Below are 16,777 nucleotides of genomic sequence, written 5' to 3' on the forward strand. Positions count from 1 at the left end.
ATATTATTTTTTTGCTATCAGTGTGAAAACATTTTCTCTCAAAAAAATTGTTTCTCTCAAAACATTTTTCTTCTCTCTCTCAAAACCCAAGTCTTTGCTCTCTTCTATTGGCCAGTTTCAATCGAATTGACAGCTAAGTGAGGATCATCTTGGGAGTCGAATTCGACTGAATCATTCATCCACCATGGTCGATTCACCGGCATAGATGCGCTGCGTTATTTGGGAGCGGAGACTCCAATGTTTGGGTAAGATGATGACACAGATGATGAATGATTCAGTTGAATTCGACTCCCAAGACGATCCTCACCCAGCTGTCAATTCGATTCAGACTGGCCAATAGGAACGTGGCCCCGCCCATGACATTAAGTAAAATCCTGACACGAGAGCAAAGACTTGGGTTTTGAGAGAGAGAAGAAAAATGTTTTGAGAGAAACAATTTTTTTGAGAGAAAATATTTTCACACTGATAGCAAAAAATAATATTTGAGAGTAAAAAAAGTTTTTGAGAGAGGTTTTTTTCTCAGAAATAATTTTTTAAATCTCAAATTATTTTTTTTATATTCTATGACAAAATACTTTATCTCAAAAATTTTGTTTGGCCAAATATTTTTTTTTTTTGCTGTCAGTGTGAAAACTTTTTCTCTCAAATATTTTTTTTCCTCTCATATCATTTATTTTCTCGCATGTAATAAAGACACAAATCTAACCCTGCCCATCATGTACATACTGTTATAAGTGTGCTACATATTGCAGTCAGTTGAACAGATGGCAAAAAAACTCAGCGACAGAGGAGTTATGTAAAACACTTGTATTTTCATCTGACACTTCAGGGCAAGTTATGGTTACAGTCAACCTCTGTAATCAGCTTACAGATCTAAATCTGGTTCAAGTTAGCAGTGTTATTATGTGCCTTTTGTTGTAGTCAGATCATTTTCAATCAAAAACAGTGAGACAATACGAGAAACATTTAACATTAAACATCAAACAAAGTGAATACAATAGCTCTTTTAAATCATTTTAGCCTCTTTATCTTCGTAACTCTGTGTAGAGGAGATGGATGTGGCACTGTACATAATTACTCAAATAACACAAACGATTGGCACCAAAAACAGTGATATTTTATGGATGTGCAAAGGAGGGATTCTCAGTCTACTTTTATTATCATCTCTTCCCATTGTATTTCATATTTAAGTCACTAGGTGGCACCCTGAGGCAGTCAAACTCCTCCTCAAACATCCCCTGCACATGCATGTGTGTAAAAGAATCTAAATCAAAAACAAGCACTAGTAAAATGAGATGAAAAACACCACCAATTACAACTTTCTCATGCAGGTCTTGTTGGCTAGGTTTGGCTCCTTTGGTATAGAGACCACAGCGCATCATGGTCCTCTTCTTCTTCTTTTTTTTCCTTGCCACTTTTCACACAAAGGCTGTTTCAGCTTCCACAATCCCAAATCCACCTCTTCCTCAGCAGTAGTAGTGTTCCTGGGCATGCTGACAGAGCCAGCTTTTCTCTGGGCGTCTGACCGAGTTGTATGGTTTCAGCTTTAAGCTTACGGAGGAAGTAGTTCATTGTTTAGTGTTGTTGCTCACTGAGGTGCTACAATGGGTCTAGAGCAGGTGAGTTCCATCTGTGTCAGTCTTTGACTAGCCTGTAAATATGATGCTGTGCGCCGTGCTCACTGGTGGACACCTCGAAGACGTAGGCTATGCACAGGAGGGTTTCCAGTGTGTCCCTGTTAGTCACCACCTGTGGACAAACACAGAGGGTCCTGATCAGTCAAACTGTGGGATTTAAAAACCAATTAAACCTTAGTTACTCATGTTTTTACTGCTAATATTCAATCTAGTAACATTTGTCCGGTTTGGAGAGAAATTTGCAATCGTTTGAAGAGCGGAGGAGCCTTTGACAATATACAATCAATTATAAAACTCTATTAAAATCCTTAAAAACTCAAGTGGGACCCACTGACAGTTTAAAAAATGAATACACTAAACAATCAATACTACTTTTCTATAGGTCTTGTCCAGAATTGACCTCCATCACAGAGGCAGTGGACGACATGATTGACCAATATCTGGTATCAATTAAAATCCTAATATTAGCACAACATGTTGGTTTGTATTAAGGTGATTTTTTAACTTATTTAAATTAGTTAATAAGCAGTTCACAGGACTACACAAGAGAATATCGATACTTTTGATACTACATGTTTAAATCAACACTATCTCCATTAATTTTACATCCTATAGTATTAAAAGTACAGAAGCTATAAAAAACAGGGACCGGCTGCACAAAACACCTTAAGATTTCTCCTTAAGTATGGCATTAGGGCTTAATTCCTCCTTAGCTGAGGGACTTTTACAGTTGCACAGAATCCCTTAAAAGATTTCCTAAATATTAACTCATTTACTGCATTGAAAGAGATTTAACAGCGAAGAAGTTTCCATGGAGACTGTTTGTTTGCTTGGACTCCGGCTCACGATGCCTGTTTTCGCCTCACAAAGTTGGCCAATATTTAGGTAGTGAAAAAATGGCAGAAGATAGGAAGACAGGGAAACCATATTGGTCAGAGGAGGAAAAGATTATACGTCTGGAGGAATACAATTATAGAAAGCACAAACTGCAAAGTAAATTCGATCCCCTTATGCCAGAAAAAGGAAAATGATTGCAGGAAGAAACTGCAACGAAAATTAATTCAGTCAAATCTAAAGTGTCAAATCAGAAGCGTATCTATTTGGTTCTCCTGGTCGCAGAACACTCCTCTCAGAGTGTTTTTATTTTCACCATAATCTCAGTCATGTTGCAGAGACAGAGTCAGAGGTACCTTAAGTGTTTTTTACCTTGCTTTGGTTGCTAAGATCTTTTGTGCAGTCTAGGGATTCCTTAAGTATAAGACCAAGACAAGGAGAAAAACCATAAAATCTTAAGTCAACATTTTAAGGAAATTTTTTAAGAAGACTCACGAGTGTTTTATGCAACCAATTTTATTTTGAGGAAATCTTACCTAGGACTTAACGAAAATCTTAACTTGAGGTGTTTTGTACAACCGGCCCCAAATTTTTAACCCAAGCTTTATTTGTTATAAACATTATTATAAATCTGTTGGTAGGTGTTTAGTGACCTTTTCTGTACCAACACTTTGTGCAGGCTGTTAACAAAAGCCTTGGACTTTTTTCTTTTTGTCATGATGTCAGAAGACATAATGAATATCTATTTTTAAAACCAGTATTGTATCAAAGTGTAAAATTTCTGTGAAAGTTCTTAACCTTTTTTACTATGACGCCTGTTTATACACTATGTTGTACATGCCTTTAAATTGTATTCAAATGTAAAAAAAAAAAAAAAAAAAAAAGCAATGTGAATAAAGCAAATGTATTATATAAATTTAATTAAAATTTACTGACATTATATGATTCAGTTTCTTTGCTCTCAATCATAATTCAGCTACTTCTTTAAAAGCAGCACTTTAAATTCAGTCACCTTTTACAGCATGATTCATTACCATTAAGATCATTTTTCCCCTTAAAGGAGCATTGTGAAAGTTAAGTGGCATCTAGCAGTGAGGACTGCAGATTGCAACCAGCTGAAACTTCTCCCAAGTGCCAAGCATGAACTCCTAGTTAATATTTCTTAAGTGTTTACTGTTCAGGAGGTTTTTACTGGGAGTCGCATTACTTTCATTCAAGCAGTTTCACGTTACAAATCAGTGTTTTTTCTATGCTGTCCGGCATGTTGGAGACAGGCTGCTAGCCCAGCACCTGCTAAAGCTTGATCACCTTTTGTCTCTGATAACTTAAGATCCAGACATTGAGGACGTGTTTACCAGGAGCCCAATACTAGAAGCAGAGGTTTTTTCCTCTCCAAAACAAATGGAAAAGGTGAATTAAACCGTTAAAAACACTGAAAAAAGCAGTTTAAAAAAAACCAAAACAACAAAAAACAACATTTTTTTCATTGGTTGCAGTGGGGCTGCTAACTATGATGGGCAACACGGAAATGCAAATGGCCCTATCTACAGCCAGTGTTTAGTTTGTCCTTTCTGGGCTACTCTAGAAACGTGGCAGGGCAACAACTCTGAGGATGGGGACCCATTCTCTATGTAGGTATAAATGGCTGATTGTAAGATAATGAAACACAGCAATTCTCATTTTTTGGTGATTCCAGGAAATATAATCATTATATTATATTCCATTTCTGCCTCGCGAGGGAGCTGGGATAGGCTCCTGTACACCCTGGACAGGTCACCAGGGCTGACACATAGAGACAGACAACCATTCACGCTCGCATTCACACCTATGAACAATTTAGAGTCACCAATCAACCTGCATGTCTTTGGATTGTGGGAGGAAGCTGGAGCACCCAGAGAAAACCCACGCTGACACGGGGAGAACATGCATCGCAAACAATAATTTTATGATCATACTGTGACATCCTCCTTTACCATATATGTATATGACCATACTGGGCTTTCTGAAATCTATGACTAACAGTAAAGTAACTGTGATTCAGTAGACAGAATTGTCTAGTCTCGAAAACTACATAACAAATACAAATAATGATAAATAATATATAAATGAAACATGATCTCTCTGGTCAAAATGTTGTTATTCCATGTGTTAGACTCAACTATATCTGCAAACACAGCGGGGAGGAGTGTGACAATGCAACAAGCACACAACAAGCACACAACTTCATAAGCTGGTTATGTGTTGCATTGAACACAGCACTTGTTACATGAGACATATCGATCCATTGTGCTCAGCCTTGCAACGTGGAATCTGTGAGTGCACCCATCTGTTGTCTATATGCGAGTGTACATCTGTGCCCGTGCGTGTGCACATCTGTTTAGGAGCTGGTCATGGTTAATACGAGCTAAATCAGCCCATTGAGAAACCTAATGACATGCTGCCATGTAGTCGTCAGTGTGGGCTCAATATGGTCATTGTCTCTTGGCCAGTAGGAATGCAGCCGCCAATGGAAGGGACACCAATGTCTTTGAACCCTGGTGTTGAGGACCACTTTGTTGCTATGGTGATACACTCTACTCTATTCACTCCCCTCTCTGTGTCTGCTCTCTGAGGAGCACACCGGCTCATTCAGAAAAGTCCAACTTACTGTAAAGTGGACGAAATGTTTCAACTCTGCAAGAAACCATAAAAAATGCTGTTCATTGCCAGTGAAAAATTGCTACCAGCTGTTAATGGTCTGTCAAGGTTGTTCATAGAAAATATCACGTCGAAGCATTTTTATTTAGAGATGGAACAGTTTCCTGTTTCACACCCTTTATGGCATGTTGAAACCCAAAGAAAGTACACATTTTGAGCCTCCATATAGCCCTGTATGCTTCATCACTTTATAATGGTATGAATGGAACTACATGAATGATGAAGGACGATGAGTGTGTTTCAATGCATGGAGGTGTTGCAGACAAATTCATTTTAGTGTCTTGTCCAAATGTGCATGAAGAAAGTGTTTTTCCTCCTTTAATCTGAAACAAATCCTGTCACACAAGCAAGGTTTTAAAAAACATCTGAGTAAATGAAAACGCAAAACACAGCTGAGGTGCTGTGAAGAGCTCGCCAAACCAGCAGGTGATGAAATGATCCTGACCCTACAGCCATGTTGGCCAATCAGAAGCCAGAACAAAACACTGTTATTTGAGGGCTACCTGGTTGCAATGCATTGTGGCACAATCTGATGCCTCAATACATTCATTCATTACCCTTCCAGCCTTCCACGTGTCTACGTGGAAAGCTTTAAGGCAGAGAGAGCACACCTCTCTGCCCTTCCACACCCCTACGTGGAAAGCATAAGGCGCCCTTCCACGCGCCTATGTGGAAAGCCTAAGGCAGAGAGAGCACACCTCTCAGCACTCGCATGCCTATGTGGAGAGCCTAAGGCAGGGAGAGCAGCAGCAAACACCCCCCGGGAACAGAACAGAGCAGCATCAATGACAAGCAGAAATGATATTGATAAGTCAGACACAGCATGAAAAGGAGGAGCTGGGGTGGAGGCAGGTTGCAAAGCGGCTTGCAGAGGAAGCAGCAACAGTAGGCAGGCCAGAGCAGTTTAAATGAGATTCACCAATTTGTTGCATAGAAAGGAATCATGTGGTCTATCAGCTGACTCCCTTCCATCAGTCAGCTGCTCCATCAGTTTACTGGGCTGTTTGAGATCAGCTGGTGTAGCTGGGATGTGAGCTGAGCTTGACACTGTGTTCTGCCTGAACTAACGCTACGCTCAGTGTGGGGCATTTCCAAGCAAATATTGATATATGTGATTGCTTGGGATTAAATCAGCATATACAGTATTTATTTCTGTCACCCCTAAAATCTCCATGCCAGTGCCACTGTCTTAATGAGCGACTGCCAGTCCTGTAAGAGTCCCACATTAGCTCTTGAAACAGGCCCCCAGATGCTTAAGGCCGCCCCTGCTCAAAAGTGTCTTGTCAGGCACAAAGCCCCCTTTGGTTTTTGTAAGGATTCAACATATTGAATGTGACGTGACATGACATGACGTACTGGTGAACCTCAGAGATGCTGGTAGGTGGATTTTTTTTTTTTTTTTTGCTTTCGACAGGGCAAAGCTAGCTGTTTCCCTTGTTTCCAGCCTTTATGTTAAGCTAAGGTAACCAACTATAGCTTTATATTTTGCTTGAGTTCTAACTTTCAGCAATGAAAATAGGCATTTTTTCCAAACTATCACACTTTTTTTTAATATTTAGTATTTAATACCTGAATGACTTTTACAATACTACAAGTATAATATGCACGCAAACAGACTGAAGCACTGAAATCCCCAGCCTCTACACACATGTACTGTGTATCTCTGATAGCTATGGTTACCTGTAGGATAGTGAAGTTCTCCAGTACACTGTTCATCATGTACTTCTCCGGCAGGTGTTTAAGCTTGTGGATGAAGTTGATCATGTATTCACATAAAGGGGAACGATGGATTCGAAACACGTAGCGCCCATTCTCAAAACGTGCATACTCCGTCTAGGGAAAACAGATACACAATAAAAGCACACGGTTCAATATATGAGAACATATACCATTGTGTTAAGAGGATTTAAAACATATTAAAGGATGAAATGTGAAATCTATTGTAAAAACAATGGGGATACATATTCCACTGAAGCTCAATTGGACGCATTAGACGTGAGCATCTATGTGATAAGCTGTAATATGTGTAACATAATATACCTAATGCAGCATATGGCATGCCAGATATGACAATAAACATATTTCTCGTGACAACAGTAATCAAATGATGAAGCCATTAAATATCATCATGTGGTCGACTGAGGCAGATGGCTCTACCTAGGGATGTGTGTGTGTATGTGTTTATATTGTACAATCCATCAGCAGCAGGTGGGGGCAGGGCAGCTATTCTGTCTAGTTAACGGGAAGCATAACAGTTAGTCATGCTGGGGAGATTTGTTAATCACGTCAGTTCCCTGACCACAGATCAGTGGTAATTGACTGGAATCCATCTCCACCAGTAGCAGTCATTCACTCCTCTGGGTGATAGTAGTGATTTTGACCTCTTAATGTTGAAATGTCACAAAGATATTGAGCAATCAGTGATGCAAACCTCTTGAACTGTGTTCACTAGGAACTGTGCTGTTACAGAAATTAGGGGTTTTCCTTAAAATGTGAAGCACACAAAGGCATGGTTTCAAAGAAAAAAAACATTTAAAAAAAAGCCATTTACTGAATTTATAGGCAACTAACACGTTATAATGGACTTGGTCGCTGCCTTCAATAATAATAATAACAATAGTCTAATAAAAGAATAAGATATTCTGTGTAAATGTCTGTAAATATAATATCTTAATCCCACTGAACTTTTTATTTAACACCACAAAAAAAAACCAAGCAAAAATCAATCCTTGTATCAAGAGTCTGTTACTGCCATAGCTTTGTAGTTTAATTTTTTTCAGAATAATATTACAGTTACAAACTATTAACTAAACAAAAATAGATGTTTTTTACCAAAACTAGAATTACAGCCTTGTTGTTGTATGCTCATGCAAACCAGTCAAATTGCAGTTTACGTCCAGACTCATATGTAGCCATGACAGTTGACAATGCTTCAGAAACTTGCTTTGCTGGTGCAAAGAAACTAAGTACTCTAAAAAAGAAATGCTTCACACACATCTTCAACGTGGCAGCACAGCAGATCTATACAATCAGCACAGTTTCAAGGTGGACATCCAAGATTAGTGTCCCCGATTCAGTATCCCCTTCTGTTACTGAGATATGGCATTAAATAATGGCCAAAAAAAAGTGTTTTTGCAGAACACTGGGTTGTCACAGTGAAGTTGACCTTTGACCTTTTGGATATTAAAGGAGCTGCATGTAAGAAATCTAAAGCAAATAGTCGTAAAATCATCCTAATATGTCACAGAGACTAAGGAATAATATAAAAAAAATAAAACAATAGTACAGCCAGAATATTCACATTTTTAAAAAAAATTACAGTCTGCAAATCATGTTTATGTTTTGAATTTGTGTTTTGGCCTGTTGCGCCACCCACCACCGCCTACCAGTCATGCAGTCAGTAGAGTCTCAGCATCAGTTACAGTTACGACTGAGCTACAATGGCTGACGCCGGTGCGACTAAACCCAAACGACCTCGTTATGTTTCCCAAAAACACCAAGACAAAACTCAAGGCAAAGTGAGGATCTGTATAGGAGATGCTTTTGAACGGTGGAGACGGTTGAAAGCGGAGAAGAATTTGAAATCGGATGTCGAAGTGGCTACTCTTCTCCTCGACAGGTAAGCTTTAGCCAAAGTTGGCTAACTAGCATCATAGCTAGACGGGGATGGACATTTCGAATACTTTCAACTGTTATTCATTTTCGATCATACATTGTAGCCCATGTGCAGGTGGGTCATCGACCCGAATGATTTTTTTTGAGAAACAAATGTTAGCAGCACGGCAAGCAGCATTAGCAGTGTACTGGTACATAGCATTAGCAGCTGGCTCCTCCTCCGCTGTATCCCGGCAGCAGCGTTACCGGCAGAGAAGCTGGACTTGCTCGAATGGTCCACTGGAAAACCGAAAATCAAGGACGCGGCAATGCGGCCCTGCCACGGCAGCTGCCCGTGGGCAAACAAATCAGTCTCCAGCGTGCCGCTGTAGGGGAGGGGGGGCGGACATGACTCACAGCAGTATTTTGAATTTGTGTGCAGTAACCGTTTTGGCCACATTCTTATATACGGCACCTTTAATTGTCATCATTTTATCCTGTCATTTTTGTCATAATTAGTGTATGAATTATTGAGTTTTGGCCAAAAACATGTTTTGTGAGGTCACAGTGACCTTTGACCACCAAATTCTAAGCACGTCATTGATGAGTCCAACTGGACGTTTGTGCCAAATTTTGAAGAAATTCCCTTGAGGCATTCAAGATAATAGGACGGACAGATGTAGAACCTGAAAAGATGATGCCTCTGGCCTCGGCTATCATCACTGTGGAGGTATAAAAACATGTAGAGGAGGACATTGAACATTTTTCATAATTCTGGGTAGCATCTGCGGAGCTTCCTGTCTGCTGTGAGGCCAATGAGGCCCAATGGCCACTGTCAGAATTGCAGATAAAATACCTTTACTCTTACATTATCATTTCGACAACTGTAACATAATGAAACATTTTTCTGGGTGTCACAAAAAGTCTTGGGGCTTCCTCATAATATGGGAATTTGATCCTTTACATTCAATAAAAATGAATTACTCTGGGGCCCAAAACTTGGAGACGGACAAAAGAGTCCACACACTAGTTAATGCTCCCATAAATGCCTCACCTGGTCCTACTGCCCCCCATAAGACTAATACACACATACATGTAAATACATATTCAAGCTTGACCTCTGAAATGTCACCTCAGTGGTTAAGTTTAAAAAATATTAAAGGGAGCATTAAATAGTGTGCTGACTCTGTCTTTCCATCCTCCACGTCCTTCTGATAGCACCTTGTATCTATCGTCTAGATGTGCAGGCCTTTGTAAAACTTTTTGTGCCCTAAAATGTGGAGGCCTGCTAAAGCCAGACAAAAAATAATTTTGGTTAAGCAACTTGGAGTGAATAGGGCGCCATCATGGAACACCAGTTCTCTTAAAATATTCATGATACAGTCCAAACAAGCAAGTCTTAAAAGGTCTTAAAGTCTTAAATTAATTAATATCTTTTAATCTACAGAGATCAAAGTGCCTTTTCTGCCAGTGGAGAATCTAGTGTTAATCTTTAAAAGCAAAACCCAGGGAATATATGGCACAAACAATAACAAGGTGACAGGAATGAGCATATCTAAAGCTTCACTGGATTATGATGACTTCACAGAATAGACCACTGTAACCACTGTGAACTAGCTGCAAATACAAGTAAGACTGCTTAATTATTTTAAGGTTTGCTCCCTTTTCAGTGTCAGAAATTATGAGAAATAGCTGGAGAGCTGGGAAACTGTGTTGAAATACATGTAACCTTCCAGGAAAATGAGTAATGTTTCATAATTAATGAGCAAGTGTATGACTACCAGCATACTCCAGATTAAGTTTACCTATAAATACAATATTAATCATAACCCTCGGTATCCTTACCTCCACTTTCTCCACCACCTGCTTGCCAAAGGAGCAGACTTTGGTGGATGAGGTGATAATCATGTTCTCAGAGCTCTCATACTGACTGGAAACACCATAGAAGAAGCTGCTGTCATCCTGCAGGTTTATGCTCAGGTCCGCCTACAGAAGAGGAAACAGATAACATGTCAGGATCAACTAATATCAAAACACACCTGTCAGTCAGACCCAAGAAAAAACAGCCCAGTGGTGTTTGAGCATGTATGAGGACACATGTGTGCTACACCACACACTGCACCACACTAAGCATCTAAAACCTCGAGGATATACAGCACTAGATCCATAATCTACAACACAATATCAACGTCTACTTTCCTGCTCGCAGATAAAGATCTCAAGGAGCACATTTGACAGTCTGACAAAGACACATCACCCAGGGTGCTACAGCTCAACAAAGCTTCTCAGTGTCTCTCTGTAAAGCCAAGAGGCATTCACTGGCCAGAACCTTGTTGACCCGGTGTAACGCTGTCAAATCCAGCCTCAAGATTCCCAAGGTGCTGTGTATCTCTTTGTGTGTGTGTGTGTGCGCGTCTGTTTTGTTGTAAGGCGATAATACAGTGGAAGATTTTGATCTTTGACCTATGGTGCATTCAAGTGTTGTGCTTTTTTCTTAGGGGCGGCCAGATGGGGACACTGAAAATCTTGGGGTGGCACATGAAAACCAAAAGCAATGACTGAATTTCTGGAATTCCATTAAGCTGTTCAAGTACATAGGCTAGTTGAAAACGTTGTCAATATGTAGAGTTAAGAAATCGTATACTGATATTCTTTGGTTTTTAAAATTACTTATTATCTGATGTAGATAGACCAATACAGACACAGTTAACATTTTGCGTTCCACAACAATCCTGTTTTAATGTGTTATGTATCCATGCATGTTAGGCGATTCATAGTCTTGCAAGGTTAAGACCTTTCTCCACAGCACTGTGTCAGTGATAGAAAATTGAATCACAGGTTATGTTTCAGCTTTAGGGGGTAAAAATGGTCTGGCTTGTTTTTGATCAAGCCAGAATCTCATGGCACACCTGTGCACAATAGCTTCTGTAACATGTGTTATCACTCTTATCACAATAAAAATTAGTGATGTGACGTTCGCGAACAAGCCGAGTCTTTGAACCGGCTCTTTAGAGTGAACGAGCCAGTTCCTAATTTCTTTGTTTTTTGCTTTAATTTACTCTGTATCCATTAATTTCAGATTATTTGATCCGGAACAAGTTGAGAGAGACTAGTTTGTGAGGGAGAAAGACAGTGCAGCCGCTCACCCGTTCACTTCAAAGAGCAGGTTCAAAGACTCGGCTCGTTCGCAAACGTCACATCACTACTTGTTGTTTATAAAGGCTGTTGCTATGGCTACACCAAACTTCATATCTGCGGAGTCTATTCTGGGTCCACGTTACAATATCCGTGATGCAATAAATCACCAATGCGATTCGTCGTTGAACCCAATAACACCCCCCCACCACACACACACACACAGAGAAAAAAAAGACAAAAAAAAAAACTGTCTACTTTCTTTCTTTTCTTTCAGTGGTAGGTCGTCTTCGATGGTGCTTTGCTGTAATTTGCTACATACAATAAAGTGATCCATTGTCCCACTCAAGGCTTTCTCATTTTAAATTATCATCCCTCAATCTAGCTGCCAATCAGGGCTTTTGATGTGTCACACACTTATAATTTCCATGTGCAAACAGTGACAAATCGGTTTCCCCTGAAGGTTTTTACAATTAAATTAAATTAAATTAAATCAAATTCAATTCAATTCAATTAAATAACATTTTTTGCCTCTTTATTAGGATATGAGTGCGCACCACATACTGATACAGTCAATTAAAAATTCATTCATAACTTTTTGTATAGGCCCAGTTGAATATTGCAATAATAATATGTGGTTATCACAGAGTCCCACGCACACCTGGACTGGCATCACGGCACACCATTTAAAAACCACTGCTTTAAACCAATCACAGAAGTCTTGATAAAAAAGACAAATAAAATTTGATAATCGACACCCTGAAGGTGAAGCCTGACTATACTTTAACTCTGGAGGAGCTCACTGGACCCATTAAAAAACTAAAGACAATTTGCTAGCTGTATGAGAGGGGGCCAACAACTGTGCTCCCCTTTGGCCAAATTATTCTGAGAGCTCACACTCAGAAGAGCCCAAATTACTTTTTACACGTATATAATAAATTCAAATTCCTAAATGACTTCCTAATATTCAAACACAGAAAAGAAAGTTTCTTTACCATTTTTGCAAAAAGAAAACAAGGCGACATCTATTTTGTTGTCAGTTGCCTAGCAACAACTAAAACTAATCAAATGCCAAACATTTATGTACTCAACTTTGCAAAAATATGACCTCACAGTTCAATTTAACGGCCGAGTCAAGTTTCTTCATCCTCATGTGGATGCAGATTCACCTTCTCTGATCCTCCCACTAGTTCAAGTCTGAATTGAGGCAAGTCTAATCTGATTTTGGATCAGACTGAGGTGTCGTCTCCTCCGTCAGACAGCTGGGCTGTTTTACCTTTTCCCCTGTCGGGCTCTTGTCTCCTAATGGGCCATTGAGACACCGCTCAGCCTCCTCTCATCTCTTCATCGCCCCGTTCATCTTCATCCCTGGCTCATGTAATTCCTCTATTTGTCTTCATCCCTGGGGCCTAGTGACCCTCCCCGAACCGCCATTCCCTGCTTCCCTAACAGCCTGCGAGGGAATTCATCCAATTACAATCAGCAGCATGCAATTGGCTGATTAGATCATGGTGGGCAGGCTGGCTGTGTAACAATTTAGCAGAGCGAGCTCAAATCGGATTCCCTCGGCACTTCAAAGGCGTGAGACAATCCGTTAGGACAGGGCCACGGGCGCTGAGAGGGTGAGGAGGAAGGTGGGGAGCGGGGCAGGGCAGCCAGCGGCCGACAGGGGGGTTTGCTGGAAATTCAATCTAGAATGCCATAGCTTTGGAGGTGGGCCAGCCGCCTGTCACCGTCACCATGCCAACCTTCGCCTCAGCACACCCCCAAGTCATGACCTACCACGTGGCTGTACCACTGCGGCGACATCAGATCGGCTCTTCCCCTCTTTTACAACAGCGTAAATAAAGTTATCGTATTTTCAGACGTGTTGAGGATTTCATTTTGCTTATTTTCATGGCCAAGAGCATTTTTTCCGCGGTACAGGCGTTGAAATGTCCAGCTGTTTTGTAGCATTTCTGTGTTTTGTCATGGATGCCTTGAGAATTGGAGGACCCCCTTGGGATACAATAAGATGAACAGACTGAGAGGGGACAGTGTTATGAGCTTGTTTTCCTCTAGCGGGGAGTTGCATATGTCATAACTGTTGACTCCACGGGGCTGTGACATGAATCAAGAGAGTAATATTTCAATGATGAATGACTTGTTGCTCACATGGCAGCCGCTGTTTCTCCTGCCAGCCCTATCTCTTGTGTCCCTATTTCTATCTGTTTCCGTTTATTACTGTCTTGCTCCCCTTTTCTTTATGATATACGACGGGGCTACTCATCCCCTCCTTCCCCTCCGCCCTGAATCAAATGCCACGGCTTGACCAGCTGCTCTTTCCGAGGATCGGAGAAGACTACTTCCAAAAAGGTGTCACTCACCAATGTCTTTTATCTGTCCACAATAAATAACGTGGCAGTCAAACATGTGAGAAGGATAATGTCATATATACAAAGCCATCTGGTGGCATGAGATTGCAAGGCGGCACTTTGAACTTGACATTCAGTCTTTGGCACTCTGAACCGCAGTAGTTAAAAGTTATATTACACATCTGCTTTGCAAGTCACCACATTTTTGACAAAGTGGATCAGAGGATGATGGCAATCAAGTTTGACCACGCTTAATAGTGGTGTTGGTAGTGATGATGGTTGGACATTCTGCACTGAGGCGACATCAAGGCCCTTCACCATCAGCATCTCCAGACTTGCACCAAACCACAAAGGATCCACGCAACTTCTGAAGGTTGCAGAGAACCTAAACAACTTCTCCTTCAGGGCGCCATATATGTAAGACTCGCAAAACACTGTGGCTGAGTTCAAGTCTAAAGGTAATCCCTCATGGGATATGTTGAGACTGCTCCCCAGCGTTGTGTATCAGACTCTGTTGTGGCAGGTGCATGTTGATGCTGAAGACAGACACTGTTCCCTGTGGTTTCTCTGGTGCCAAAAGCTCATCCCTTGGGCTGGATGTTTTTGGGTCACCTGGTATGCACAGCAGCTCTGCCGTACATGATTCAGGTGCCACTGAAACAGCACCCAGTATTGAGGGAGGTTATCATAGACCGAGAGCATGGTAGGCATGATGCCTAACCTAACACAACCTCTCACAGCTCTCGTGACCGCACATGTCCTTTATAGATCAAAACATTGGGAGTTTATTTAGGCTCAGTTACGTTCAGGTCGGTGCAGTCTAACCTCCCCCCATATGTTAAAGAAAAATTCACACTGTGCCCCGTGTGTGTGTGCTGGCAGGTCCCCATATAAGATGGTTCCAGAGACTGTGCGTTGACTCCTTCTGTGCACTCAGAAATAAATATGGCAGGTTGTTTAATGGAACATATTCGGAGGAGATTTGTGCAGCAGAGCTGTAGTCAACACTCTGCCAAGACATCCAGTTCTACCTGCTGGTGGATGTGTTTGGGTCCTTTCCCCTAGGGCTGTGCTCAGGATGAATTTAGCATGAGTGAAATGTTGTTTGCTGTTGCTGCCCACATTGCTTATAAATAGAGGAAACATAGGTGAGGGGCGCCCATTAGCCCACTTGGTAGAGCAGGTGCCACGTGTACAAAGGCTTTGTCCATGCCACAGTGGCCGCGGGCTTGATTCTAGCTTATGGCCCTTTGCTGCGTGTCATAGCCCTTCTTTCTCACCCCTTCACGCTAAAACAACTGTCCTATTGATTAAAGGCAAAAAAGCCCTGAAAATATCTTGGTGACGCTTTGTCAGTGGCCCTTAGAGTCAGATACCGATGTACCTAGGCACTATGTAGCCGCAGTATGAGACGCACCAGACAACTGTCGTGTAAAGAGCAAGATCGTCTGCATAGGGTGTGTGGGAGGCGAGATGGATGGATCAAACAAAATCCAAACTTTCATCCAGGCAGACCACGGACGACGTCCAATATGAAATCAAAACAGCAATGTAGTGTGCTAGTGTGTGTTGCATACTACACCAGTGACGTATGACACCTATATGACGTATTGTTCCACCAAGTTAAAGTACTTATTTTAAGCCAAGGCATTACATTTTTCCTAAACCTAACCACATGCTTTTGTTGTCTAAACTTGAGGAAGGAAACCTAGAGGCTAAGTTTTTTTTACCTGCATTCTAAATTTATTTTGGAAAGAGACTGTATACATTTAACAAGCAGAAACTAGTTATTTTGAAATACACATCGGTATCACCCAAATCTATGCTTATGTAATTAAACAGAGTGTTTTAAATACTTTTTTTAATCTTTCAATTATAAGTCTTGATGGTGTGGAAAAGATCTAAATCGTATGTTTTTATTTTGAATGACGAAATGCCATTATTACTTTAATACAGATGAGACTTTTTAAAACCACAAGAAAAGGTTGTGGACGCATTTGTTGAAGTACAGGCCACAAAATCAAAAATGTGAGTAATATATTTTCCCTCCATTGGCTCAATAAAATGTACGCACAGGTTTTATTTTCATTAACAGCCCTTTGTTTTCCTCCTTTAGTGATGAATAGTCATCTGTGACATCTGTTGCCTTGTATTTTCTATTATTGGTATCCTTATTGTAGAGTGAAGGGACTATCACTAAGGATGCTATCCATCAAGTATTTATATGGTGTTCATATAAGACATTCTCCAACTCAGCTCTTCATATAACAGGAAGTCCTTAAGCAATTCTCTAACAGTAGAAGCTGCTACGCTTGGATTGTGGGTCGAGGTTGCACTGCTGCCGTGGGCCTGCCTGATCTACTACTACTGCTATTATTATTATTATACACATATGATTATTATTGTCACATACATATACTATCGCTATTTTAGCTACTATGTTTGCAGTGCATCTCTCTCTGTCTCACTTTCTCTTAATGTATTATTATTTTCTCACATGGATCACTGTATATTTATCATGTTAAT

General features: G+C 40.7%; 1 protein-coding gene across 1 annotated transcript in view; it reads right to left on the bottom strand.

Annotated features, from left to right (window-relative positions):
• Nucleotides 1–792: 792 nt before the first annotated feature.
• The window catches only part of LOC125887498 (transcriptional enhancer factor TEF-3-like), a 50,777-nt gene continuing 34,792 nt past the window's right edge, over nucleotides 793–16,777 (bottom strand). The window contains exons 9-11 of the mRNA XM_049574362.1: nucleotides 10,608–10,748; nucleotides 6,849–7,001; nucleotides 793–1,749 (exon numbers count right to left, since the gene is read on the bottom strand). Of these exons, the coding sequence (XP_049430319.1) occupies nucleotides 1,636–1,749; nucleotides 6,849–7,001; nucleotides 10,608–10,748 (408 nt within the window). The 3' untranslated portion in view covers nucleotides 793–1,635. The remainder of the gene's footprint in view (nucleotides 1,750–6,848; nucleotides 7,002–10,607; nucleotides 10,749–16,777) is intronic.

This window comes from Epinephelus fuscoguttatus, linkage group LG4, assembly GCF_011397635.1.
Source record: "Epinephelus fuscoguttatus linkage group LG4, E.fuscoguttatus.final_Chr_v1".
In the NCBI taxonomy this organism is placed as follows: Eukaryota; Metazoa; Chordata; class Actinopteri; order Perciformes; family Serranidae; genus Epinephelus; species Epinephelus fuscoguttatus.